This window comes from Lepisosteus platostomus, chromosome 20, assembly GCF_059453375.1.
Source record: "Lepisosteus platostomus isolate fLepPlt1 chromosome 20, fLepPlt1.hap1, whole genome shotgun sequence".
NCBI lineage: Eukaryota > Metazoa > Chordata > Actinopteri > Semionotiformes > Lepisosteidae > Lepisosteus > Lepisosteus platostomus.
In genome coordinates this window covers 1,163,115-1,190,225 of record NC_142630.1, presented here as the reverse complement: position 1 = coordinate 1,190,225, position 27,111 = coordinate 1,163,115, and the positions used below count along the sequence as shown (strand labels likewise).

Below are 27,111 nucleotides of genomic sequence, written 5' to 3'. Positions count from 1 at the left end.
CAAATCACATGTGATCACACCTTGGAAAACACACTATACACCGAGAAGTTCAATTCGGCCACGAAGGGTTTTTTCATATGTGATGCTGCAGACATACAGCATCTCCCTGTCTGCAGCATCTCCCTGTCCACATTATTAAGCCAAAGGCAGACGTTTTAAGCTCCATTATTAAACTATAGCAGTCTGAGGAAGAATCGATTTTACAGACAGCATGACACCAACATCAAGCTTCTGCTGACCCCGTTTTCAAAGCAATTTTACTGTGGTAAAGACAGACATTTTCTTTTTTTTCCCCCACTATGAGACACGCAATTTAGATGACTGGTCTTGAACTTGCCCTTGGTGAAGATAAGCTGAACTCTGAAAACGAGCAATCTTTTTGATTCTTGCTTTTAACAGCAGGAGATCCATTATAATGGGCTTGCTGTTTGTGTTGTTTTTAATATCGTGAGCCACCAAACTATTGGATTTCAAAGCACACATTTACTTGTCTTATTCTACAAGGACAGTAGAAGAAATGAGGTGTGCACCCCAGAATGTCATACACTTTTAATAAACAGACTCTTCAAAGCGAGGAACACTGTTGCTACAGTGTGTAGCAAAGCAACCCCCTTTAATTTAATGATACTTTTTATTTGTTCTCTTTTTGCTGCTTTTGTGAAAGTGTCCAATGAACAGCACATTCACGTGATATTTGTGGAACCCAAGCCTGCGTCAGAAGACCCGGATACACACCCAGACATGTCCATTTTCCATGGCTCTGAAAACGACATCAAGCAAAACGAAACCGATACCTCTCAAGGCCTCCAGCCTCCACACAGGCAGGCCAGGCTGCTCGGTGCCCAGCTCCGCAGAGCCCTCTCCCCAGGGCAGGGCACGCCCCCGGCCAGCTGGTGCACTGATAGTGCAGAGCGGAGAGGAACCTGGTCAAGGCTGAGAGCTTGAACCTGCCAGTCACCTCCCCCTCCAGGCCTGGTCTGGCCCGATCTGATCTGGCTGCGGGCTGCTGGCAGTGGCCGCACCTGCTTGGGACCTGGAAGACTCATCTGCAGCCCTCAGCCTAGAGCTGCACCCCCGTGGCTCATCAAGCGAGCCCCCTCCTGCGATCTGGCACACACGTGTACTTAGCCTACCACTCGGACAAAGTCCATTCTGCCCGTTTCAGAGACCTTTAAAATAAACACTTAACTCAACAATGCCAGCTTCCTATCAAAAACTAACCGTAGAAGGCGCCGCGATTCAGCGCATCTTTCGTCTCCCTCTGCAGCGTTGTCTGTTGTAGGAGCTGCTGTAGCAAGATAACCAGTTTAATCCTATGTGATCAGATGCCTTGCCAATGAAATGCAGTTATTTACAGCACCGATAAAACGGACTGTATAAAAGGAGAGTTTTTTAATAACTAACCTCAGTGAAATAAATGGCATCCTCCAGAACCACAACCATGATAGTTAAGCCACACACCATCTGAACACATTTACTGGTTGATTTTATTGGCCTTTTTAGACTCAAGATCTGGGCTTCTTTCCATTGCACATAATGTGGTGCCTAGGAAGCCTCTCTAATGAGGGTTGAGTGTTCTTGTTCCTTTTTTCTGAGGAGGGGGCTATATTGCTCGATGGCAGCCAATTGCTAATCAATTGCAAATCTGGACTGAGCACTGCCAGGAAACAAGGGGCTGTGCTGCCGCAGAACCTCACAGGAAACGTGTGGTGCTGCTCTATCCAATCCGCCAGTGTTTTCGACTACCCCCCCACTGCGCCCTCTCTCTGTCTGTTCCCCAACACCCTGCCTGCCTTCCACATTAATGGTTCAAGAGCCGTTACTAATCACAGCTCTGATGCTTCCTGCGGTTTGCTAATTACCAGTCCCCATCCCCTGGCAGCCCTTCGACTTTGTAGCTCCCGCCTGCCACTGCCGCGCGCTCTAATTACAAGCTAATAGCCTGGCTGATTTCTGAGCACCAGGTCCTAGTGAGAGAGCAGAGCGAAAGAGGCAGTGGAGGGGGGGGGCAGAAGAGCTACACTGGGGTAATTACACCGCAGGAAGGGGGGGGGTCACACCTCCAAGGCCATCTATGACTTCTATAGTTAGCAACTGGTGACTATTCACACCTCTAGCCCCTTAACAACAGACTGACATGCTAAAAAAAACACAGGCGCATTAGTTTAGCTCCTTTCTTATTTGTAGCTACTTCTGTTCCAATCCAAAGCTCCCTATAATGGACGTTTCTGCAGCATTTTGCAAGATACTTAGTACAGATTACTTCTGAAGAATCACAGATGGCTTTATGGATTTAAAAGACATTGTTAAAGTTTAATGTTATGGAGGCATCAACTATAGGAAGCCTTTGCTACTAGAAAGAAGAAAACATTTTTTGTTCCTTTTTTCTCAAAAAGAGCTCAGACTAACTGCTGGCTGTTTCCAGAAAGTAGAACTTAAGCTGCAAAGAAGATATACCAAAAACCACAGACCGGTTTGGATAGGAATGAGAAATAAGCTTATACGTGTGTGGTATTTTAAGTAGTGCTATTGGTTTAATCAAAGCCTTACTCTCTGCGGGGACTGGCATCCGGTATATTTAACACAACAGCCCACTTTTTGCACAAACACAAACGCACGCACACACACACCAGCACTTGACACCATATGACATTCAGCTGATGCCGAGCCGGCTGCAGTGCTATAATAAAGGCTTTGTCCCCACGCTGCCCAGCCTGCTGCCCGGCCCCAAGCCCATCTCAGCCTTCTTCTCTTCTCTGCCCCGAAAGACACAAAACCCAAACCAGAAGAACAGCGGAAGAAAACCAAAGCCTTGCGAGCGCTGTTGAGTCAGAACAAAAGAAGACACTCAATATCAGCCTGTACACATCGCCCCTCCCACCACCGACAGCACCCCCAGCTCTCTTATACCTTCAGCATTGCTGATCTCGCTGCACCCAAGTCACTAGACAGTTTTATATTAGTGCTACTGGGGTGAAGACACTCCTGAAGAATTCACATTTCAATGAGTGTTTCACAGTTTAAGCCACTCCTGTAGAAAGGGCTTCCCTAATTGCCTAACGTACGACCTTCTTGTCTCGAGGATGGACCTCCGCACACTGAGGAGGTAGGAAGATGCCTGATTGTTCAATGCTTCATATATGAGAAGAGGGATTGTGAAGTTAATCCTATGTGACACTGGGAACTAGTGTAGGGGGGCTATGACAGGAGTGATACTCATGTATTTATGAGGGGATTGAGATCAGATTAATATTCTAGCCACTGGGTGCTGACATGTAGAAATCCATTTACAGAGCTCTCAAAGGTGCCAGCAAGCAAAGTATGACAATAGTCCAATCTGGAAACAATAAGGACCTCAGAACCTGATGGGGACAAATGTGTTGTAAACAGGCAATTTAACACAGGTAAAGGAGGGACTTGTCTATAATATTTCTAACTTGAGGCTCAAATGAGAAACCATTGTGGAGAAAAGTTTTTTCACCTGGATAGCTCGCCTAATCTCTAAAATAGATATTTTATTAATCCCATGAGGGAAATTGCAGTTTTTCTGGATAGATAAAAAAAGCCATCATAAGCCATCAATGACCATGCTAAAGCATCCGCAGGTGTAGAACAGGACTTAATGCATTTTTATACAAAAATTAGTATTCTATATTCAGGTCGTTTGCAGATTAGAATGGCATATGTTTAGCAATATTATTTATGGTACCTGAAAGTTTCAGGTTGTTGCACAAAGCTAAGGTATGCGTATACGTGATCTGACAACTGGAATCAATATCCTGTCGTTAAACTCTGTTTATTTTTAATTTTTAAGTATTAGTTGCGCAGTATTAGGCTGGCCCCAGATCACCTCCGTCTTGTCACTGGTTTAAACACCTGAGCGCCCGTCGGCCTTTGTAATGCCACATCAGAAGAATGGCGCCTCGTGGAGACACTACACAAAGTGCCTTCCCAGTGGCCCAGGGAGGCCAGGCTTTGCCCTGAGCAAGATCTGAGCTGCAAGGCAACCTGTACAGCCCAGCGGCAAAGACAACGGGAACAGCAGGCCGGAGCCGGGCTGCGTCCCCACGGACCTCACAGGAAACCAGGGGCGTTCGGCTGCCTGCCTCAGGATTAAGGGCTCAAAACAAAGAAAACGAAAGTAATACTATACAATTCCTATCATTTATGTTAAAAGAAAAACAACAACAGGGGAATAATTACTCTTAATTTGCTGTTAATTGATCTGAAACCTCCTTCCCTTTAAATGTAAATATTTCTAGGAAATATTTAAAACCACAAAAGGGGGGGGGGGTTGAATCCTCTACATAATGTTAAGGCACCTGATTGCTCATGTTTTTAATTAAAGCTAATCAACCATGCCGCTCCAGAGCAAGGTCAATGTTCCTAAGCTAACCACGACTGCTCTGAGTTACTGATGAACAGGCTAACCTGCAGGCCTCCATCCACAATCCAAAGGTTCCTGATGCTTTTTTACCACTAGAACTGACAAGATGCAGTAGACTCAGCTTCAATTCAAAAATAAAGAACAGTGAAACTTCATGACCTCTCACAGCCATGCGGCTGAATTAACTTTATGTGATGTTTTTTTTTTCTGCTCTCTATCTCCAAGCGGACTGCATTATGTTTAAGTGCTTATCGGTTTTTGTGGGCTCCGAGCAGCAAACATTGAATAATGTTCCTTTTTTTTACACCTCTGGAAGTCTGATAATGATACAGCCACTTGTCGATTCAGCAAAGCACGTCGCCGTTAATGCATATTTCAATAAACCTCTGTACCTGACAAGTACACCTACTTGCTGCTATTCACATTTCTCATTTGCTTGCACACAGCAAGGATCAAGGTCAGGGCTGCAGAGCTCTTTAGCTGCTGCTGCTTGTGAACAGAGGCTGCCTATTGTGTGCAGAGCGAGTGCTGCCAGACTCTTGACTGTTTACACTCTCGCTGCGGACAGCGTTCGACTACTGTGGGTGCTGAGCCTTTGTCAACTCGTTACAGGTTCCTGCCAGAAGCAGCGATGTAACCTTCAGACCTCCGGTCCAGCAGCAAAGGGAAGAGGCTCCAAGCCACAGTTTGCTCCCCATCTGCCAAAGGGATCATGTTCAAAGAGTCTGGGAGACAGGCCCTTTTTATTTCCAGCAGTGAATACAGATGAAACCACTGTAATGTGAAAATCCGAGAGGCACATTAGGAATACTGACTCCAGGAAATTGCCTGCCTTATCTTCCAAGGGACGGAATGACTTGATGCAAAAAATAAAATAACATGACAGTCTAGGTAACTGGCAACTGCACAACATATAAAACACAATATTCATTAGCCTTTATTATTTCTGTCTGGGTTTCTGACAAGAAAAATTGTATCAATTTGCACAATATGACTTCCTTTGTAATACTCATTACTTTTAAATTGTATAATAGAACAGAGATCCCATATTCAGTGGTGAAAGCCCTCTGCATCATTGATAAAACATGCAGGCCTGACAAGCCTACACCTCTGTTCCCAGCTCTGGTAAAATCCATCTGAACATATAAATGGGGACTTGCATGTTAGTGCTACAAATATAGCTGTGAGTTACAGCACATTTTATGGTTATTTTTGTAACTTAAAGTGCTCAATTAAAATGAAAGCATGTAGTCATACGCAGGGTGACACAGTGACATTTCAGTAAACACTGCAGTGTAGAAGGACCTTTTAGCCACCTTCCATTAGCTAAAGTCTAAACCTTTTACCCTTTAAACCCTAGACTTTAAATTTCATCATGACTTTAAGGGAACGCCTTTTCTTTTCTTCCACCTCTTTCTTTGACACTTGCCTTTAAAAAAAAAAGAATGTACAAGGCCAGAAATGAGTGACCCTCCCAACGGGCTCAGAGCCGAATCATTCGCTGTGATCGGGAGACCGTATAATTGAGAGTCATTAAGACAGTAAAAGGTTTTTATAATAGTTATGGCCTGCTTGGCCTTCTGTGAGGCGTGTGCTGTGTAACAGCAATAAATGTTGAAGGTACTTTTGTGTAAAACAGGCCAAGCAGAATTAAGAGTGAATGGACTGTTTGCCCTAGGGGTGTACTCAGTCCTCCATTATACTGCTGCCATCACTGGCTCATCTCAACCTGTTACATTAGGCTTGCCAATTCAATCATCCCCTCACATGTGAGATAAAGCTGGCCTGTACACTTGCCCTCCAAGGCATAAGCCTAACTGCATTTGTTACCAAAATAAATTAGCTGCAACTACTCCCTGTTTCAGTGCAACCTAGTTTTATTTCAAACCCACTGCAGAACGGGTAACATTACAATCCCCATCAGCCATTAAAAAGGTTGCGGTTTCCATCACGTTCGTCAAGAAACGTATCTGAAGAAATATTTGTGAAACAGCGGAGCACTTCTGTGCCGCATCGCAGAATTTGAGAATAAAATTAAACGAGTGGTGCATGACAAGTCAAAATCTACTTCAAAGCTTAAAATATAGCCCTCAAACAAGTGCAGCAGTTTTTTTAACCACAAACGCAGCCGCAGTGTTATACATACCCATCGCGTAAGAAGTGAACACAGTTATGATACCTGGTAATTCTGTTTCAAAGACATAACTAGCAGCACCATGTGCAAACGGCATCTGTTCCCTTAATGGTTTTTCCAGTTTCCACACCTTTTAGAGCCGGATCCACCTTGCATGTCTGAATGCATAAACATCTTGCACACACACACCTATCGGATCTTATCAGCAACATTCAGTACATGCCATTATCTTTTTACAGTGTGAAAATATTTACATTTTCTGGTGTTCGCATGAAGAGATAACTCCAACTTGTTCCCAACAGAAAAGACACACTTTTCAGGCAGAGAGGGTAGTTCATAACCTCGCAGAACCCTTTAGAAATACACCTCTTTGGCCCTTCTGACAGTTTCTAGTGTCTCCACCATTAGTTCCATTTGTTAACAAGTAACTTTCTGACATGTCTCATCACAGATCTTTCACTACTGTGTACTGCAAAACCTCATTAACCTAGGCTTTCCTGTTTCCTTCTGCTCTGCATTAACACCCCTCCACTGTAACCTGTGTGACTCAAAAACAGAGAAAAAACAGGAATGTTAATTTCAGAACCAGAAGTGCAAAAGTAGCCGACTGAAAACTGCAGACAAAGCTGCCTCAGAAAGTTGATCTGAGTGACCTGCCTCTTACAGTTTATGACACTGGACTTTTCCAGTGCTTACACACTCTTCTCAGAAAGGCTGTGGTGTTTCCCCTGTTTCTTTACGATCAGCAAAGCAGATGTGAGATGTTGACACAAAGCGAATCCCGTGGAAACATTCTGAGACATTTTAGCAAAGAAAACTAAGAGAACCATCCAGTGATCAGTTTTGACGTTTCAAGACTTGCATGCGCAATGCTGTCAAATTTACAATTGTGATATAACCCTTAGTGTAAAGGCCCTCCTTCGCATCTCTGTACTTTAAGTTGTTCTGCAAAACTGGCTTCAAGATTGTAAAAGACAAGGGTTGGAGAACTAGAGTGACAAACTTATCCAAGTACTTGGGCCTACTCAAAACAAAACCTGTCACTCAATTAATTTAATAGCAGTACAGTTTGACTTCATGGTTTATTCCTTCTGTACTACAAAGTCTTTCTGCATAAAACAAAAACGTATTAGTATACATTCGAAATCAGGGTGGAATGATAGTGATCACCCACACAAACCTATGTAAACAAAATGCAAACTATCAGGAAGGATAAAGGTTGTTTTATTCAAAACAGTCTCTGCTGGTTCTAGGATTATGAGGAAATGCAAACGATTACTTCTTTACAAAAGTAAACCATTTGTTTTAATGTTTCAAGCTTTAATGCGATCATTTTAACGACTAATTAAACTGAAAATGTCCAAGTGTATCCAGGACAAATTCTGAGACAAACCATCAGTACCTAACAGCACTTTGGACGACAAAAAAAAAAAACGTTTTGTTTCTAACAAACGCTCACTGAAGCCTTATCTTATTTATGACGAAAACGCGTTCAGGAGAAGTTTTAAAATACGTTTTCATGGAAAGATGAGATAAAGCAGCTCTGGAGTTTTCACTCGCACATGCACTTAAGAGATAAGAATCAAAATGAAGTTAAAATATGATTTCCCTATTAGTACTGGTTGAGGTGGTCGGGTTAAGGAACGGTTTTATCCTGCGGTGTCAAATATATCCCGTTTTCCTGGTCTCCTGATAACATCGCGCAGAAGAACAAACACCGGGGCGAGGGCCTTGGGTGTACAAGGCTGCAGTGTGTTTGGAGAAGACGGCAGTTAAAAGTGTACTTTGTTACCCCGACAGCAGCAGCTGCACGGTCTGCAGCTTGAGCTCTTGCCACAGGGCAGCGGCGGACACGCTAGTAAACACGGGCACATGGCAAGAGGCAGCGCCACCCACCTGCCGCCTGTGCGCACAGGAGCGCACCCTGAGCGCAGATGTCATTAACAGCACCACGGAAAGGGGCAAAACTTCCCGGAGCAGCACAGAACCCACACCCCCCGTGTGCCGCAAGAAAAACAAACGCGACGTCAGTCGAGTCATTATTTAATGACAAAGAGAGACGGAACCACATAAAGAACGAGTCTGACAGCTGAAAGATAGCAAGTAGCTCATGAATGCCTGAGCCGTTTACTCATTAGCGAAATAATACATACTTTTGAAGTTCATGTGACAGGCAGTCACACTGGATGACAAGTCCCCTAACAGGGCTGTGCGTTTCAGGACAACCCCGTTTCTTCGGCGGTGAGCAACACAGCAAACAGGTTCGACGCGCAGGGGGTGTCCTGCGGAGCTCCACTAAACCACCAACAGCAGCACAGGCGCGTTGAACTCACAGAAAACCTCAAGATGTAACCGGTGACTTTTTGTCTATTAAAGCAGTTGCCTCCCACAGGCCGGCACGGCCGTGTATCCGCAATCTATCTCCGTCTTTTGTTCCCCCCGGTCCCTCCAGGACGCGTCCCTTCCAACTCCGACGCAGAAAACACGAAAACCCATCCGGCCACGAAGCCTAACTCACTTGAAATCAAACCACAATACCGTACATCTGCCCTGCCATCTTTTTAAAGAAAAAAAACACCTTGTAACGATCAATTAGCTAATTTGTCGTCTCCCTCGCACTCACCCAAACCGGGACAGCTACAGCCTCCCTTCACCAAACGCAGATGAGGCGTGAAGTCTGGCTCCTGGCTGCCGGGAAGCTGCAGTTTAGCCGCCGCGGTAGCGATTCTCCAAGTTACTACTTTCCACTACTCTCATTCAGAGTTATTCTTAAACAAAACCCGGGCTGCTGCTGTTGTTGTTTTTTTTTTTAAAGGCTAGCGATCTCAATCGACGCGTTAACGAACCCATCTACTCACCTCAGACCAGAATAAAATCCTACTCTTTTCCGATTAAACGCGTGTGAGACAAATATCCATCGTCTCCCGGCGCCGGGCTGCAGACACTTTGTTGCTCCGAGACGCTGCGGGGCCAGGCCACTCTGAGCCGGCTGCCCGGCTGGGAGGCGGGGCGCCCTGCCTCCGGGGGCCGGGACAGCGAGCACCTGCTCGGGCGACACGCCCCCGGTAGGCCGACCCCACACTGCTACTGTGTCCTGAATACGAATGAAGACCAATGTCGCCTCCAATTTTTAGGGAAGCCCAGTAACTTAGAAGACCACGCAACAGGGAAGGGGGATGCAGTTTTGTTCACTTCACCGCCTAGTCAATGTTTTCTGCCAGAGACTCAAGTTTTTATTTTGTCCCCCCTTTTAATTCTGCTCTCCTTGGTTTCGGCTGTTTTTAATGTCTCCTCAGACCTGAGACGCCCCGGGCTGTCTGGATGAACACCAGAGCGCTATGCACTCAAAGACACGCGAGTCTGTAACAAACTGAGCAGTGAAACAAGGGAGGATAAAAAACGGTTACATCTATGCCCCAGTGTGCTACTCTTGAAACGGAAACCTGTGGTCGGAGATCTTTTTTAAAGCCTTCGTAGTTCAAATGCTGCCTCTTCCTTGGGACGTCCGTTTATATACGCGCAGAACCGACGTGTCGGAGCTCAGTGACGATCCGTCTAAGCCCTGCATACCTGCAAATCACACCCCGGCCGATGCAGCACTGTCCGTGCTCTCTGCTGCGGTTTTAAACTTCTCGCTTCCAAAAGTACATTGAGCCCTACTGAAACGCGAGCATACACTGACGTGTCCACAGAACATTTCTGTGATACCTTGAGACTTTGAGGTTCGAGCTATTGTTAACATGCATTTCCAGTGTTGTGAATTACCATATTTATTTTTTAAGTAATCTGTTAAGACCAAGTATTGTCATCCGCTGTGCAAAAGGTGAAAACCGTGCCCGGTAATGAAACGGTTTACATAACCACAATTGTTTTTCGTCCCATTTCGATTACATAAAGACTAGTCTATATACACCTGAGGAATCTCACATCGGAAACGGTGACAAAAGAGTTTTTCCACACTAAAACCGCTGTACATATGTTCGAACTGAAGCAGTAAATCCAGTGACATCGAAGCGCAAATTCACCAGAAAGCGGCCCAGCGGCTCACTGCGTTCGGGGTAGCAGTAGCTCGACTCCACGGTAGCAAAGCGAGCATTGAATTTCATTTAAATAACAGAGCGGGACTCGGGGGTGAAAAAAGATACTCTGAAATTTACTTAAGAGACCACTAGAGGCCAGCCACCAGCCAAGAGCACTTTTTAAAGGAAATTCTACCGGCATAGCAAGATTGATGACAGGTTCTGTTGCCTGTCAAAGGCTGCTTTGTAAAATACAAGTAAATTAGCCTGCTTTTGTTAAGAAGCGAGTACAGATTGCGGTGTTTGAATTTGCCCTGAGTGGCTCACACTGTATACGCTCAGGCCCGCGGTTAGCTCCTCTTGAACTAACAGTTCCCTTAATGAAATTCTTTTTCAATTTTACTTTTCACCGGAATCTAACTGCATTCTGAAAGCATAATGAACGCATTGTTATTCCTGTGTTCATGCATAATTCTACAAATTTTATATTTAAAATGATTAAAAATAGTTTAGAACTACCACACTTGATTTTTCCAGAAAATACTTAAGAAAATAATGGAAAACTAGGACAATAAATAGGTGAAAACCGAGTTGTAATATTAATTTAAATACGATAAACAAAATATAAATGATTTATAAATAAACCAAGACAAATCTATACAGACATGAAATGATTCACAGTCAGTTCTTTTTATGGTTTAAAAATAAACATGCTGATAAATGTGTACAGTATGCACGCTGATTTTGTATTAAAGGGAGGGTTATGTACAGCTACAATTTAGTGCTAAAAGCTTAGCTGTCACCACTGTTACGAACGTCCAAACGTAAGACTGTGCAACACCACCAGCAGTTTCTCGCACGTACCACACTCTTGTGATATTAGGGGTGGGTAAGGAGAGTGTAGCAGGCGGCCCAGCCAGCCAACAGTTTTACAGGTTTCCAGGAACAAAGGCACTAGAAGACTTCTCCGTCTAATGCCAGCACTGTGTTCTTGTGATCTGCCAGTGTGCTGCTGTAATAGTCTGTCAAAGAACTGCAGTCAGGACAGCCACAAAAACCTCCCAGGTTCACCTGGTATAATCTGTATGACGATGGGTACAGTTTGGTCTGCGTCTGGCACAGAATCTCACAAAATGACACATATTGAGAGAACAACCAGAGGCTGTCCGTGACACTAATAACATTTTAAAAAATGAAGAGCAAAGCAACATTTACCAGTTTAATTCTAGATCTGGCGGATCGTTTAGCCCCTCAAAAAGGCTTTTTGCACCATTTCCTCAAGCAAACGGGTTTTATGCTAATCAGCAAACACATTATGAAACAGCACCTCTGGATACAAAATTCAAGCATCACAATAAATCCTAAAACTTTCATGGGAATTTAATAAATACGCTGGTGTGGCACCTGAGTAATGAATGCTGAAAGATGCAGCGAAGTTTGCCATCTTTGTTAATGGCCTTCTCTTCCCAGATGCATGGCTATTAACCGCATTCTTTGCACTTGTTAGTGAATCACAGCTTGTTCCTCCTGTCATAAATAATGAAGAATAAAGCACACTGTCTGCTCTGAAAAGCAATCCGTATTCACAAGCACAAAGTGAGGGAATGAGCCAGTGATCACCAAACTTGATGGTAAGAAAACACCTGTAACAATACTCACAATTACAAACTGTGCGATCTATCTAGGCAAAAAAAACACCTGCTTTGTCAATGACAGACTAAGTAAGTTCCTCTGTTTGCAAAATATGGTGGGTCCATATGTATAAGTTAGCCTGCTGAAATGGCACCTGCAATTACCAGGAGACTATGCATTAGGTGCTTGTGTGCAGCAAAGATTTATTGTTGCTTTCAAGTAAGTGCAAGGTAATGGGGAGCTATAATAAATCAATTAGGGTTTGCGATTTAAAGGGTGGTCTTAAACATCCATAACATCTCAAAACTTAACAAGATGACAGTCTAAGCTTCCTGTGACATTAGCAAAAAACCTTTTAGACTCCTCTCCAGGCCTGGACCAGCAGACACACACACTTATTGTAAATGCACTGCCTTTGTCTGATCGCCTCTCCTCACTCCCGGACAGTTCACGTTGCAGCGGTTTGTACGGTGAGAGGTCTTTTAGGGAATCATCAGCAAAAGCTACAGCTTCATAGATGTGAAGGTTGATTACTTTTAACAATGGTCTCGGCTTCATTACCTAATCAATCTCATTAAAAGCAAGTCTTTGTGTCAAAAAGCAGATGTACAAAACACGTACCATGACGGATGAGTAAAAAGTACATAGGGGTGGAAGGCAGGCTGCATGCAGGTCCCATGGAATTTCAGTGATGGATATTAAAACTAATACATACCAGACACGTGAGATAATCTATTAAAACCCTTAAAGTGGAGATAACCTCACTATAGGGCTTACATCACATGGATTGTGAAATGTGGTTTAAATTGCTGCACAAATACATGTTCAAGACACAACAGGCTACTCACTCATCTCAGCCTTTTGGCCCCAAGGAAAGAAAACACATCTGAGGGGGTAGTTTGCACTTGGTCTGTTTTGCGATGGCTTTCAATTTTTCAAGTAGCATGAAATCAGAAATCAGAAATCACTGCCTGCTGTCAAGCCCTCTCTAAAAACACAGCCATGGCTATGTACGGTCCTGATGTGGACCCCCATCCGCCTCACGATAAACTCTGAACCTCCATAGTGAACCGCAGGGCTAATGCTGACGCATGAATCGGGGGTCACGGCTTCATCAGGTCGGGATCACTCTGCAGCTCCTAGGATCTCAGGCGCTTACTTTCCAAGAGCCTGCTTAAAACAGGGATTTCACTGGCAATCATGCCAAGCAGAAAGAAGGTAATAAAACACTCTTCTATTAAAAACAGGGAAAAATTGGATGCGCACCATGAATTAATTACTCTACCTACACAGCCATTACACAATCATTAGAGGCAGTCACATAGCCGACCTTCCAATCTGAGTTAATTAAGCAATAAAAGAGATGGCTGTGTGAAAATCCAGCAAAGGAATGGTTTGGATGTAGTGCTACTTGACAACCCGGCTTTTTAGTAAGATTTCAAGATAATTTGCACTGCCCAGAGGAAAGGCACTCTTAGTGCTGTAGATAAGGCGTGCTTCTGAGCCAGGGTCCACTCCTACTGCAGTAAGCACATCTAACAGAATGAAGACACAAATAACTGCAGCAGGCAATGGCACTCAGAGCGGGTTCTGGGTTCTGGACCTTGTTTTTCAGGTACGTACAAGAAGCTGTGCACTTCAACGGGAACTTGGGTCTTTACTGCACCTCGCGATTGCATTTCACTGAAGAGACAAAGGAAAGACGCGAGTTCACCAATATCAAAACAGTGACAAGCATAAAACATCATCATAGCACCCCTACTAGAACAGGTGCTAATAGTACTTTTAACCAAAATTCAAGGTGTCCCGGAACATGAACCTTTACCTCAAGTGATCTTGTTTGCAAGAAAACAGAAATATGAATTAAAATATTTGCCTATTTCTTTGTGTGGAAAGTCTCTGGCGCTTTCTGTCGGGATCACTTGATGATCTTTGTGAGCCCAGCTGGGGGAGGTGTTTCTGGGGGACCTATTGTGCAGAGTCTGAGGGCTTTCACATTCTCTTTTGTGTGTGTGTGCAAACCTCTTTACTGTTCCTAGCATGCCTTAGGCATCCCTTTTTTAATTTCATAAAAAGGCTTAAGTTACTATGAGCTTTTAGAGGAGTGCATTGCTGCTAAATTCATTACAATATATCACCCACAGGAGACAAGACCTTTCTTGTATGGAGTGGGCGATGCATAAATAAATAAATAGGAGCCCTTGCTGTGATCCCATTGAGTCCCTAACAACTCTTCTGCTTCTTAACCTGTTTTGCCCCTTTCCCCTGTGCCTTTCTCCTGGGCTTCTTGTCTCTCTCCTCTCTCTGCAGTGTACAGCTGCACCCCCTTCACAATCAGTTAACAGCTGTTTTGCATACATTTTGAATTCTAATTGCCTTTTTTCTTCTTCTACTTCTGTGTTTTTTTCCTTGCACAGCCACTGTGCTGGTGAATAGGAATAAAGAGGGAAAGCTGGGCACCGCAAGAGCATGTGTGCTTTTTTTCTGTGTGAAAGAAGGTCTCCTTCACCTTCTTTTTGAAATCCCTTCAAGACTGAAAGAAGCAGAGTTCAGGGCCTCTCTTTTCTCCCTGAACAACCAGCAACTATCAAACCTTTCAGCTCCATCTGAAGGAGAGAGACTGAAAAAAAAAACAAGAAAAGGAGGTTTGCCCCCCCGCTCCTCCCAGCCCTTCTCATACCTATCATGATGTGACCCAGTGGTGCTTCAATGGCTCTGTTGACACTAGCAGGCATGTCATTAGCAGGGATGTGTAAAAAAAGCCAACAATGAAGAGCTCGAGAGCATGGGAGCACCGGGGGCCTGTCTGTGTCTAGCCTTAAGCCGTGTTATTAAATTATAGCTGGGTAAAGAACGGCAATTAGGATGCAAAATGTATGCAAAAAAAAAACGGGCTATTAACTGATTGCAAAAGGGCTGCAGCTGCAGAATGCAGAAAACGAGAGAGGGAGATGCCTTCATGATACGCGATATTCCAGAGCAAGAGGCAGGTCAGCATCCCCATGTGCTATTAGTGCATTAAGTCACTGATGGTGTTAAAATGGCTTTTAGAAATATGTTAGTGCAATTAGCACAGCAGCCAAGTGCCACCAAGGTTAACATCCATATTTTCAGATGGGGAAGTCCCTGGAAATCGCCTCACAATCATTACCTGTAGAGACAGCTGATATTTTGGGGTCACCATTAAAGGGTCTTTAGGATGGGTGAGTCTTTTATTCCCTGCAAAATCAGACAGTAACAGCTTTAGGAGCATTAGCTGTGTGTACATATTATTTAACAGAGGTGTTTATTTTTATTTATGCAACAAAACTACTTTTTCCATGTTGTTTAAATAAACAAGTATTAGAAAAATAAAACATTAATGAATATTAAACATGGTGTCATTAGATACCGCAACACTCACCAGGATAAGTGGACTGAAAATGAACACAAAAACTACGCAAGTTGTGATGATATGAATCTCCCTACAGTGAAATGAAAGCAATTCACAGGTGTTTGAACATGTAGAGCACCGACATCCCAATCTTAGCTATTTCCCTGGATATTGTGTAACAAAACAGTAGCTTATGAATTGTTTGTTGTTAAATGTATTATTTTTTCAGATTTTACACTTATTCATATGTATATGTGTAATACTTGATGTTTTGTAATGATTGACAACTTTGTTTCTGGTAATTCATGCACGTCAAAAAAAGAAAACTAATATGATGCAAATAAAAAATGTATTATTTCCTTTTTGATTGTACTGTATCTACAGGGACATTTTTTTAAATCCTATCACCAAATTGGAAAATTGTACATATAAAATAAAGATAGATAGATACATATACATTGCCCAATACTCAGCTGTTGCATGTATTCCCCTCTGTGTATATAAATAAATAAAAAACTCCCACTATGACCAAGCTAGAGCAAATATTAACCTGCTTCATTTGGGCAACTTACAATTGATGTATTTCATCATGCATGCATCTATCTCACACAATGATGACCAGCGTCTTTCTTTAACCTACCTAAAGCTTCAAGTTGTTGATGAATTCACCTTGTGTTATATGTGTTATGTACTGTATTGTGTTATGTTTTAAACTGCCTCCAAAGCAATTTTCTCAGCTGGGACAATAATGTGAGGGTCTTAGGGTTCTAATTAACTGAAACCTATGATCTTGATAGTTTCAGCCCAGCATGAAGCAATATGCATTATATTGTCTTTATATATGTTCCTTTGCAATCTGGAAAACCACAGGCAACTTGTTAACATTATTGCACACATCCACAGGCAGACAGAAATCCTCCCCAGCTCTTGGAAACAGGACACCCGATCAGACTCAGCAGAGATGATGTTGATAAGATGAGTTTCTAAATGCAGATAGAAATGCAGCATAAAATTGAAGTGATGTGTCAGTGGGATGAACTGGGTCTTTGCAGAGATTCCATTGGGACGACTCGTCTCTGATCTCCTCTCTGTCACAGTTATAAATTGTGACCAGCTGGCTGCTAGATACTATTTTTATTCTCAGGATAATTGCTTCATTAAGAGGGGACACTTTCTGATCTACAGTGGGAAGGTCTTAATCTTGCAATGTTTTGGAAATAACTACTGGTGCATTCTGACAGCAAGACTGTCTCAGATTCCATTGTCAATTAATTTGGCACTTAGTGGTTTCATTAAAGGGTGCTGGGTGTGACCTTGTTTAATAGCTGAAATATTTTCCCCCTTATTCTTCAAGACTATGCACTTTTCAACATTACCCTTCACTGCTTAATGCATTCTGCACTGTGCGTAAAACAATTAATGGAGTAGATATAAAAATACTGTTAATGTTGCAATATTAAAAAATAATATTGCTGATGTCAGAAAACAATTTAATTGCTTAGCCTGCCAAAAATGTTATAAATAGCAAATGAAAAAATAGAGATAAAAATCTATTTTTATTAATAAAAATTCTTCCACTGTAGAAAAGAAACAGCTTTTATTGAAAACTGCTTTTGCCACTGCTGTAAAGAAATGATTATCACACAACTAGAGAAAGGATTCTGCAGGCTCTGATGCTGATCTGCTCACTCAAATGCACTGACATGGTCAGACACTCAGAAAGAAAGGCCACAGCTGGATTGAACAGCTGCAAGTCTCCAACAACATATGCAGCACTTAATAGTAAGAAAGTAAAAAAACAGAACATGGCAATGAAAAAAGATATTACCACTCTGGAATCAGTCCAGAGAAGAGCAACCACATTCCCGGACTAAAAGGAACGTCCTACATTGAAAGGCTAAGAGAAATGAACCATTTTTGATCAGAAGAGACCATAGGGTGCCCTGATAAGAGTATTCAAAATCCTCAAGGACATGGACAGTCTGTTGGACTAGCTCAGTATCAACAGTGAACCACAAACTAGAGGTCAGAAGTGGAAAGTGGAAGTGTATTTAAAACTGTTAGTTAGAGGTGCTTTTCTACGCAAAGGGCTGCAGGAGTATGCTGAATCAGAAAACCCTGGATTGTTTTAAGCTTTGCCTGGAAAAGATTCTTGGGTCGATAAGCTACTAAACAACAAACAGGCTAAATAGTTACATGGCCTCCTGTTCGTTACCTTTCTCAAGTGTTGAGAAAAAAACATTATAGGTAGTCCACACAACCTTTGTGAACTGACAAGTCATCCAAGACACTAGGATGGATCTGATCTGACTTTTTATGGAAGAAAAACATGAGTACCCTTGGGACCTCCAACAAAAGACAACAGATCACTTGAATCTCTGAAAGGCATCTTCTACAAAAACAAAACCACAAGACTACCTCTCCCAAAACCAGGTGCTTCAGGGTTAATTTTCCATGTTAATTGACCTCTTTAAGAGTGCTTTAAAAGCCCCACAGCCAGCGCTATTTTGCATATGTGGCAGTTTGTGGTGAGCATGTCATAGGCAATACTTTGCAAAAGTAACCAGATCCTTGCAGTTTTCAAATTTAGTTGCTCTAATAATTGCAGCCATGACACTTTGAAGTACCAATTAATATTTGTTATTTACATAACCTACTCTTCTAATTCAAAGCAAAAAACAAAAAGAAAGAAGTAGATTAATAATATGAAAGAAAACTGGAAAAGTCATGATTACATAAGTATTCAAACCCTTTACTGGGGCAAACCTAAATTAATTTAGTTGCATAAAATTACATTAATGAGGCACACAATTATTTGAGTAGTCTTCATCTCTGTGCAATTATAGTAGTGCACATGATTTCAGAATAAATACACCTAAGTACAGTACATTCATCCCAGTAATGTCCCTCAGACTGGTAAGAATAACAGGAATACAGGAAAACTGTATAAAAAAAACATTTCAAGACTCTTAGTATAGTATATCTCTTAGCATGGAATAGTCAACCATTAAGAAGTGGAAGGCACTCAGACACTGTCTAGATCAGACTGTCCCTGCAAACTGAGCAGCTGGGCAATGAGGACACTGGTTAGGGATGTGAATGTGAGTCTCACAGTGACTTGGAAAGAGCTGGACAGTTCAGTGGCTGGGATGGGAAAAAATGTCCACGAGCCAACAGTATCCTGTTGACATTCCACAAACGGGGCTTGTGTTGAACTGAAAAAAAAACAAACATATCAAATCCCACACAGGATTTACAACAAAGCACCTAAGTGATACTTCAAATGAATGGTAAATGGTTTTATGCTCAAACAAGATAAAATTTTAACTTTGAGTTCTACAAGCAAAGCGCTACATGTGATACAAACCCCACCTAGTGATGCCCTCAGTCAATGCTGCCCCTAGTGTCCAGCATGGTGGCGGCAGATTCTACAGGGACTGGGGAGCTTGTTAAGACCGAGGGAAACACAGATGGAGCCAAGAACTCCATCATTGCTCTCAACAACCTGCTTCAGACCTAAAACTAAGACAGAAATGCATCTTTCAGCAGGAAATGACCCAAAGCACAAGTCAGAGCTACAATGGAGTAGTAGTGCAGGAATGGATTAAGAATAAGAAAGTGAATGTCCTTGAGAGGCCCAGTCAGAGTCCTGACTTGAATCCTTCTGAGAATCTGTAGGAAGTCCATAAGTGATTTCTGAGTAACTTTAAAGAGATCTACTGGTGTGCAAAGCTGGTAGAAAGTTACCCAAGAATACTTGCGGCTGTAATTGCTGCCAAAGGTGCTGCTACCAATTACTGAGCTTACGGGTCAGAATACTGATGCAATCAACATATTTCCTCTTCTTTTGCTGACATTTACTATAACTTATCTTAATCTTAGAAGATCTTATTTAGTATGATTTTTTTATTTGAATGTTAAGTTGAAAAATGTGCATGCATCATTTTGTAATGTCCCAGCAGGGAACACCACAGGAAGGTAATAGTTTAGCAAGGGAATGTGGAAAGGCAGGCTGTGGCTCAGAAGGACCTAGAGACATCACTATCAAGTGCATAGAGAGTGTCATGGTGCAGGTGGGACAGTAACTACACTCGGCTGAGCAAAGCATTTGCCACAGAAAGTACAAATGTCATTTGTTAAACATGACAGGAAACAGACTGCAAAAATGTTAATAAGTAATAATAAGACACACACCACCTAAAACATGGCATCTCTGGTTTTCCAAATTCACCAGCCAGATAAAACCATTATCCCATCAAAACTTCTTTATGCTGTCATTATAAAATTCACATTTCCAGCAGAGTATGAAATCTGCAGCATGATTTTGCAAAGGCAGCATAAGACAAAATTGCATTTAGTTAAGTGCTGGTTGGACATAAAAAAGCTGGATTTCTGGGGTAGACTCCAGCCCTGGAATCAAGACCCCTTTGCATTAAAACACTGTCATACACACCCACTCCACAATTAAATAAAGCCTCAATATTTCAGATTACCATGTACAATGTCACTTTAAAAACAAACCTAGCCATAGGTAATAGTGTGGCTATCACCGTCATTTCTCAACAGAAAACATAAGAAAAAAGCTTTTATTGCATTTTCAAAGGCTCTAACACAACCTGCTGCTACAGAATATAGACTCTACGGATCATCCCTTTATTACTGTTCATACACAAAACTTGAAGAAATCCTGGAATCCAGACAGCTCTATAATTAACCCCTCGCAAAGAACCATTTCATTTCCAAGTTTGTCCACAATCGCTGGAGAGCCACTGTTTTTCCCCGCACAAGACATCAAAGCCTTGCAGTCAATGTTTATCAAACGAGCCTTCTTCGAAAAAAAATCTCCTCACGCTCAGCCTTTTGTTACCTTTAATTGCACACTACAATAGGGATTCTTTTTTGATGTCTTCCTTTATTCAAGCATTGAAAGACTTTTAGCTGTAACAAGCCCAGTTTATTAATGAAATCCCTTTCAGCACGTCTGTGAATGTGTTTAAACCGTCACATACCACGCATTTGCAACACACCACCACCGAGACACAACAAGGGAAACCAGGAGCGTGTGCAGGTGGGCAACACTGCATACTGAAGGGTCTGTCAGAGCCCCGGGCGCAGCGCAGGTCTGATTTATTGTACAAGCTCTCACACTCACTCGCACACTGCGGCCTCCTGGGAAACACCGGAGTGGTCGAACTTGACCTTTTCCTCGAGCAGCCGGGGCAGAGATCGGCTCGGAGCAGGAGACCGGCTCCAGTGGGTCCACACCGAAGCACGGGAAGAAAAACACACCGTCAAGCAGACAAAGCACCTCCAAACGTGGTCGAGTTGGGGTTGATCCAGAATTGACCACAAAGGTGATTGCAGAGCAGTGTGTCAGGCATTTTGTTAAAATGACTAATTGAGCAATCCTCACAGAGGTTAAATGAAAAAATGATGTACTGCAATTATTTGCTGGAGGGAAGAGAAATATTTTTAGAATACTCTGCCTGCTCCAGAGCAGTTCAGGTATCCCTCAGTTTCTGAGTGCGAAGGACAGGAATACATGGCAGGGCACATCCAGGACGGGATTCTGACTGGGATTCGGGAAGCTGATGGACCCTGAAGGAGCCAGGGCTAAGAGAGGGCTTTGTACCATCATAAACTATGAGAGACGCGGAAGCACAGCAAAATTAAGAAACAAAAGCAGCCCTAATGTTAAAAATTATTTCTGGGAGGGGCTTGTGAAAGGGCGAACGGCCATTTCTGCTCATGTTCCTCTCTGCTCACTCTCACACAACATCTGTAGACAAAGGAGAAGCAACAGCAACAACGAAAGTGTGTCACAGGCGAAGACTGGCCAGGGATATTTTGGGCGTTTGTCTCGGCTTTCGGACTGTTTTGCTCTCGCCTCTCTCGGGCCTGTCTGCTGCGGACCTCACCCCTCTCCTGCGGAATCCCACCCCTCTGGGGGCCTGGCTCCACTTCCACAACTGAGCGCTCACACGAACAACGGCAACGGTGTGGGACTGCGGGGTGGTTGTGTGTTAGACTGATGTCGTATGGAGGATGAACTAAGACAAGCAGATTTCTCTCATCGCATCATAACAGTTTCCGTCTTGATCTTCCCGTGGAAAGAAGATCAGAAAGCCATGTTCGAATGCCTGCAGATTGACTTTTGTAACAGATTTTACTCCTATAGGGTTTCTGCTAATGAATTACAGAAGCACAGTTGCGAACCACCTGTCTGCTCAGTCTCAGGGTTGTCATCTTCACTGAGGTGTCCACAGCCCCACTCTTTCCCTGCCTTGTGTCTCTCTCCAGATAAAACTTCCTTCTGCAAAGCTTTGAACAGATGGTGCTGGATAAATAAACACTCACATTCGAAAACGTAAAGAAAAAGACAGTACAGAGCCTTACGGATATTCTTCTTCTCAAACGTTTACAGTGAAATAATCACATCCTGTCAAATATGGAGTCTTCCACACTGCCGCAGGATTCAACGGCAGATACAGGCAGACATGGGTTATAGGTTTTCAGAGTAAACAAATCCCAAAACAAAGGTGTGTTCATCACAGAAGACACAGATCGTGATCTAATGAATTGTTAGTAGAGAACCAAGAGCAAAATAAACCAGCATCTTCTGTAATAGTGAATGAAATTGCTGGTCACAAATTAATTCAACTGAACAAGATACACCCTTGTAGTATGGTGGGTAGTCAGTAAGAGCCACAGAATCTGCCCCCCTTTATCTTTTTCGATGCGTTAGTGCAGCATGCATTGGAATTTGAATGCATTACACCAGAACGGTTTTGTAATCCTTCTAGTATTTACATGTCTATGAATATCTTTTCCATCTCATCACCATGTGTCATACTGTGCACCTTGAAGTGCCCTGAAAAAGAATGGACACTGCCAAAACAGGAGTAGGAGCATCATTAACCTCCTATCAGTCCAGGCAGTAACCACACCCACAGGACTGAGACTGAGACTGTGACATATACACAGTACCGTGTTTCCCTTTTGGACTGACAGGGTACATAGTCAATCGGTCCCTCTCACTCTGACTCTTATTTGCATGAAAAATCTCCTGGGCAACCCAGGAGGATGACCAGACAATGATACCTACAAGGAATTAAATGTGAAAGAAAAACATCACTTGCAGTTTATGTTACATAAATACTTCTAATCCTGCTTATTAGAATTTACATATCATGCATCTGAGAAAAGTGGAGTACCAGCGCATCCCTATAGGAGAAACCAGGAGCTGTCTTCTGTTTTTCAGTTCTACGTCTCACTTTAGGCATCAAAGCTTCATTTTAGAATTTAAAATCAGATGTTAAAAGGAAACCTAATACAGGGCCCCTAAGTTTTATTCACCTGATTTCCGAATCTCACAATAGGCAAGCAACAGCCGTTTCACCCATATAAATAAAACACTTAGAAGGCTTTGAAGCTTTTCATGGATGCTCTCTGCGTGAATCATGTTCAGTGTTTCCTCTTGCTTCGCAACTCAGGGTTTGTATCTTGCTACCACATGCTGGCTCCTTCTCCCAGATACTTGATGTTTCTTTCAGCACCCTGACCTGCCTAGTTTCTGTGCTGCTTTATAGCTTGATGTTACTCTATAGGAGCTAAAAGGGAACATATGCAGAGACTATTAACCAATGTAGCAGTAATAGCTTGAGGGTTTTAGCATTACGAACGCTGGTGACCGCCCCATTAGCCTGTTCAATTTTCATAAGCCCTTTCATCGATCACTCGGACACAGATCATTGATTTGGCAAATGACAGCAAGCAGAATAATAAAAGCCTCTCTCTACCTTTGGTCTCATGGCGGCGTACACTGGCGACGCAGCTGTTGCCTTGCTTACAGTCTCAACACCTCTCTCCTGCAACGCCTCCCGGAAACGCGCTGATATGCAACTTACACCATGAGTCTGAGGTCCTTATTATTTAAATGTATTCCGCCTTTCAGTTGCAACACAATTAAAAATGTGCGGTCTTCTATTAGAAACAGAAGCAGCTAATCATTACCTGTCCATTTAAATGGATGAAAATCTTTCCATAATGTTCAGAGATAAGGACTGGCTCAGTCAATTTGGTGGGGTGGTCTTGTTGTTTTGACTATGTCAGTTAGAACTGTACCAGATCTTTGCAGACAGTTTTTCAATGGATGATTAGCCCCAAAGGTTCTAACACAGGCTGAAGGAAACATCACCATTTTGTTCTGAGACTATGCTGATGGCATTAGTTTTACCTTTATTTCTTGTAGCAATACTGAAAGAGAAGTTTATTAATATCACCATCAATTAAAGCATCAAGGGTCAAAACATACAGAAATACCAGGATCCACACAATCAGTATAGATTTCTTTTTCTGTTTTTCCCAGCTAGACATTGGACAAGACATTTGTAAAAAATCTTTGGAGCCCTGGTGGCGAATTTACAAATACCTTTATAAATGTAGTTTAGGGGCACATAGTGATACATCCTTAGCAGTGATGAAGTCTCACCTTGACACCTGTCTCTGTTCTGCAGGTCATTTATCTAAAAAAACTTTTTGTTGTAGGTTTTAGGAGATGTAAAGTGTGATGGCTATCTTGCCAATCTGGATTTACTGCTATGCCCCAGTAAAGACATTTCATCAACATTACTGCCTGTCTGAGTCTGTCATTAGGCTCCTCTCCCCCACTGTATAGAGCCGTACTTCCAGTTAATTCACTCAAAACCTCCCATGAGCCACAGGCAGAGTGGATAAACACAGATATGACAGAGGAACACAGACCTGCAATGTAACACAGAAGAATCTGCAATGTTAGATTATCTGAAGTACTGAAAAGGTGCACTAAGATGCATCTGTCTTCTTGCTTACTATAACATAATAGCTTAACTGGAAACAACTCCTATCAGGTAAGTAACTTCACAGCAAGAAGAATAACAATAGGACACTTATAAGAAAGACATTTTCTCTTATCAGAGCTGTACACAGACGCTTTGGCAGCAAGCCGTACTGCAAGAGCTATTTTGCATCACACTGTAATCAAGATACTCAAATCAATATTCATTCAGACAAAATAATGCAGAATTCACTCCTACTCTCCATCGACTGAATACTCCGGAATTTGGCAGTTACTTTATTCACCAACATTAAAATAAATACAGAAAATATCATTGCAATGAGATTACACGCACTTTATAGAAAGAGGTGTGTGTGGGGGGGATTTAAGATCCTGTAATCCCTTCACACAGGGAGATATTAAGGATTTAAAAAAATCCGAAGGCTCAGGCGGTGATTTTCTGTTTCAGGCGACTAACAGTGGCACAGAAAAAAGAAAAGACTACCTACTGTATGTTTCAGTAGCAATATGAGTCCATTAGTGTTACATGCAGAAGATTGGTGGGTCATTTACCTAACTCATCTCCAGTGCTTTGAGTCTCCAGCTGAAACAAAAAGCTTTTTTTGGGAGTTGGTAATCGGGAATGACCTCTTCTCTTTCAACTGAAATGATGAAATGACTGACAGTAGTTCATTCGCTGTCGAAACATTATTGAGGAGGTTATCTAAGGGGTTTCTACAACACCTTCCATTTGTTAAGACTTTGGATCTTACTAAGAGACCAGGAAGATGTAACTATGCAAACACGCCTAAGACCACCTCAACTCATTAGTTCTGTTTTTCTAGCAGAATTATATTAATTTACAGTAAATCTGACAATAACTAACACTTAAAAAGCTTAATATATGCTCACAATCCACTCTGTGTTGCATTCATAATAAATACACGACATAGCTGTTGATGAAAGTCCCGATATTAGCAGCTCTGTTTTCTGTTGTGATCTAGAGAGCCTTTGTGCAGGCTACCCACTGACCCTCAACACACATTTTGAGCCTGACTTCCACGGTGTTACATGCCCTGTCATCATTCCTAACACCTCATTTGTGTTAATTAACATGTATTTAGCCGTTTGTTGAAAATAAAATGCCTCCCTTTTCAGATGGGTTAACACAACCTGCTGAATGTCTCAGTCCTTTCGACTCTGTAAGTCTTCTCCTCCTTCCTCATGACTTTTCCTGGGACATTTCATCTGTTTCTTTGTGTCCTATTACTTTCCCAAGCACTTCATTTGATATCATTCCGGGTTTTTACAGGAGGTAGGGGAATATAGGAAAATAATGACAAGCTCTTATAGTTTATCCACCAGAAATTAAAATGGGGCCTACCTGAGAATTAATCTAACAGAAAACGGAAACACGGCTCTTTAGATAAACATTCTAATCCTGTTTATTTGCCTCCTACTTTTTCTGAGCCCCTCCAAAGAGAGATCAATGTTTGTTTTGGGAGATTAGTGCTCTTTCACATGCAAAGATGCCAGTCATTGGCCCTAAATGGGCTTTACCTTTCCTTTGTATACACAGCGAACAGAGACTTCACCTGCACCATCTGTACAGCAATAACATGACACAGCAATGAGCAAATAGGAAACGGCCTAAATAGCTGAACTGCAGCTCAGGAAAAGGTCTTCGCTTTTACACACTATGCAGCTTTGTTTGCCTTTTACTGAATGACAACAAAGGGTTCTGAAACTGTTTAATGGACAAGAATGTAGGATGGCTGCCACATTGCCTCGAGTTTATGGAGGAAGACCTTACAGGACAAGAACATACAGGCATATGCAGAAAGGCCATTATGTACAATGATGCATTAAAGCTTAATCACTGTGTGTTCGCCATTTACAGCAGAGGCCACTTGTAGAATCACAGTACACAAGCACATCCCTTTATATCAGTGTTGTTGTCCCTAGATCAGTCTTTTGTTGTTCCCAGCTGCTAAAAAGAAAATAATTAACGACCTTTTGTAATTTAAACATATCAACTTATTTATACAATTAATTTCATCACCTGCCTTGGGACCAATAACAGTGGTGGGCGGATTCTAATTGTTTTAATTTCACTGGGTTTCTCTGAACAGAACATCATCACTGTTTATCACTCAATTGTGTTCATTTTTAGTTCTACTATTTAAAAGAAGGTTTCTTTTCACTCTCTAATGAATCGGCATTTCTGAAAGAAAACATGTAATCGTGCACTTTCCTCAACACTCCCATCACAGCTGAACGGAAGCAGACCCGTGCACTTTCCCGGACATCTCTGGGATCACTAGTCCAGGAGTGTTAGTGAGAGTGAGCTGCGGAGCTCGAAAGGGTTAACCTGCAGACGTCATTCCCAGTTGAGCGACATGATTCCGCAAATCTCTTGGCACGTAAAAAAATAATGCAGTGAAAATAACAGCCACTCATCCTGGCATCTACCGAGTGTCAGTTCTGTTTAATTCGGGACCCTGATGCAGAACTAATAAGTCTGAGCTAGTCCAAGAAGATTATTTCTCTCTTCCCTCTCTCCCTCCCCAAGCTTTTGTGCTAAGAAGTCAGATTTTCTACGCTGTTATATTAAGTGGTCCAAGCCATGAATGGTTGACGTGCCAATTAAAAAAAAACCCAGCACACTGTAAAGACGCTGGTCGGAGCAAAGCTCCAGTTTGCAGATTTTGGACTCCTGCCCCCCCCCCCACTTGAAGACCAGCGCGAGGG

At 42.5% G+C, this 27,111-nt stretch overlaps 1 protein-coding gene across 5 annotated transcripts in view; it reads right to left on the bottom strand.

Annotated features, from left to right (window-relative positions):
* The window catches only part of gse1b (Gse1 coiled-coil protein b), a 265,129-nt gene that overhangs the window by 38,804 nt on the left and 199,214 nt on the right, over positions 1 to 27,111 (bottom strand). Inside the window, exon 1 of one of the 5 annotated variants that reach the window (XM_088614305.1) lies at positions 9,380 to 9,742. The exons of 3 other annotated variants lie outside the window; for them this stretch is intronic. Coding sequence is in view for 1 of the 2 variants with exons in the window: in XM_088614304.1 (XP_088470430.1) it covers positions 8,675 to 8,687 (13 nt within the window). In the remaining variant the exon portion in view is untranslated. Of the gene's footprint in view, positions 1 to 8,674; positions 8,822 to 9,379; positions 9,743 to 27,111 lie in introns of those variants that run through there. One more of the 5 variants, XM_088614304.1, reaches the window with a different exon arrangement.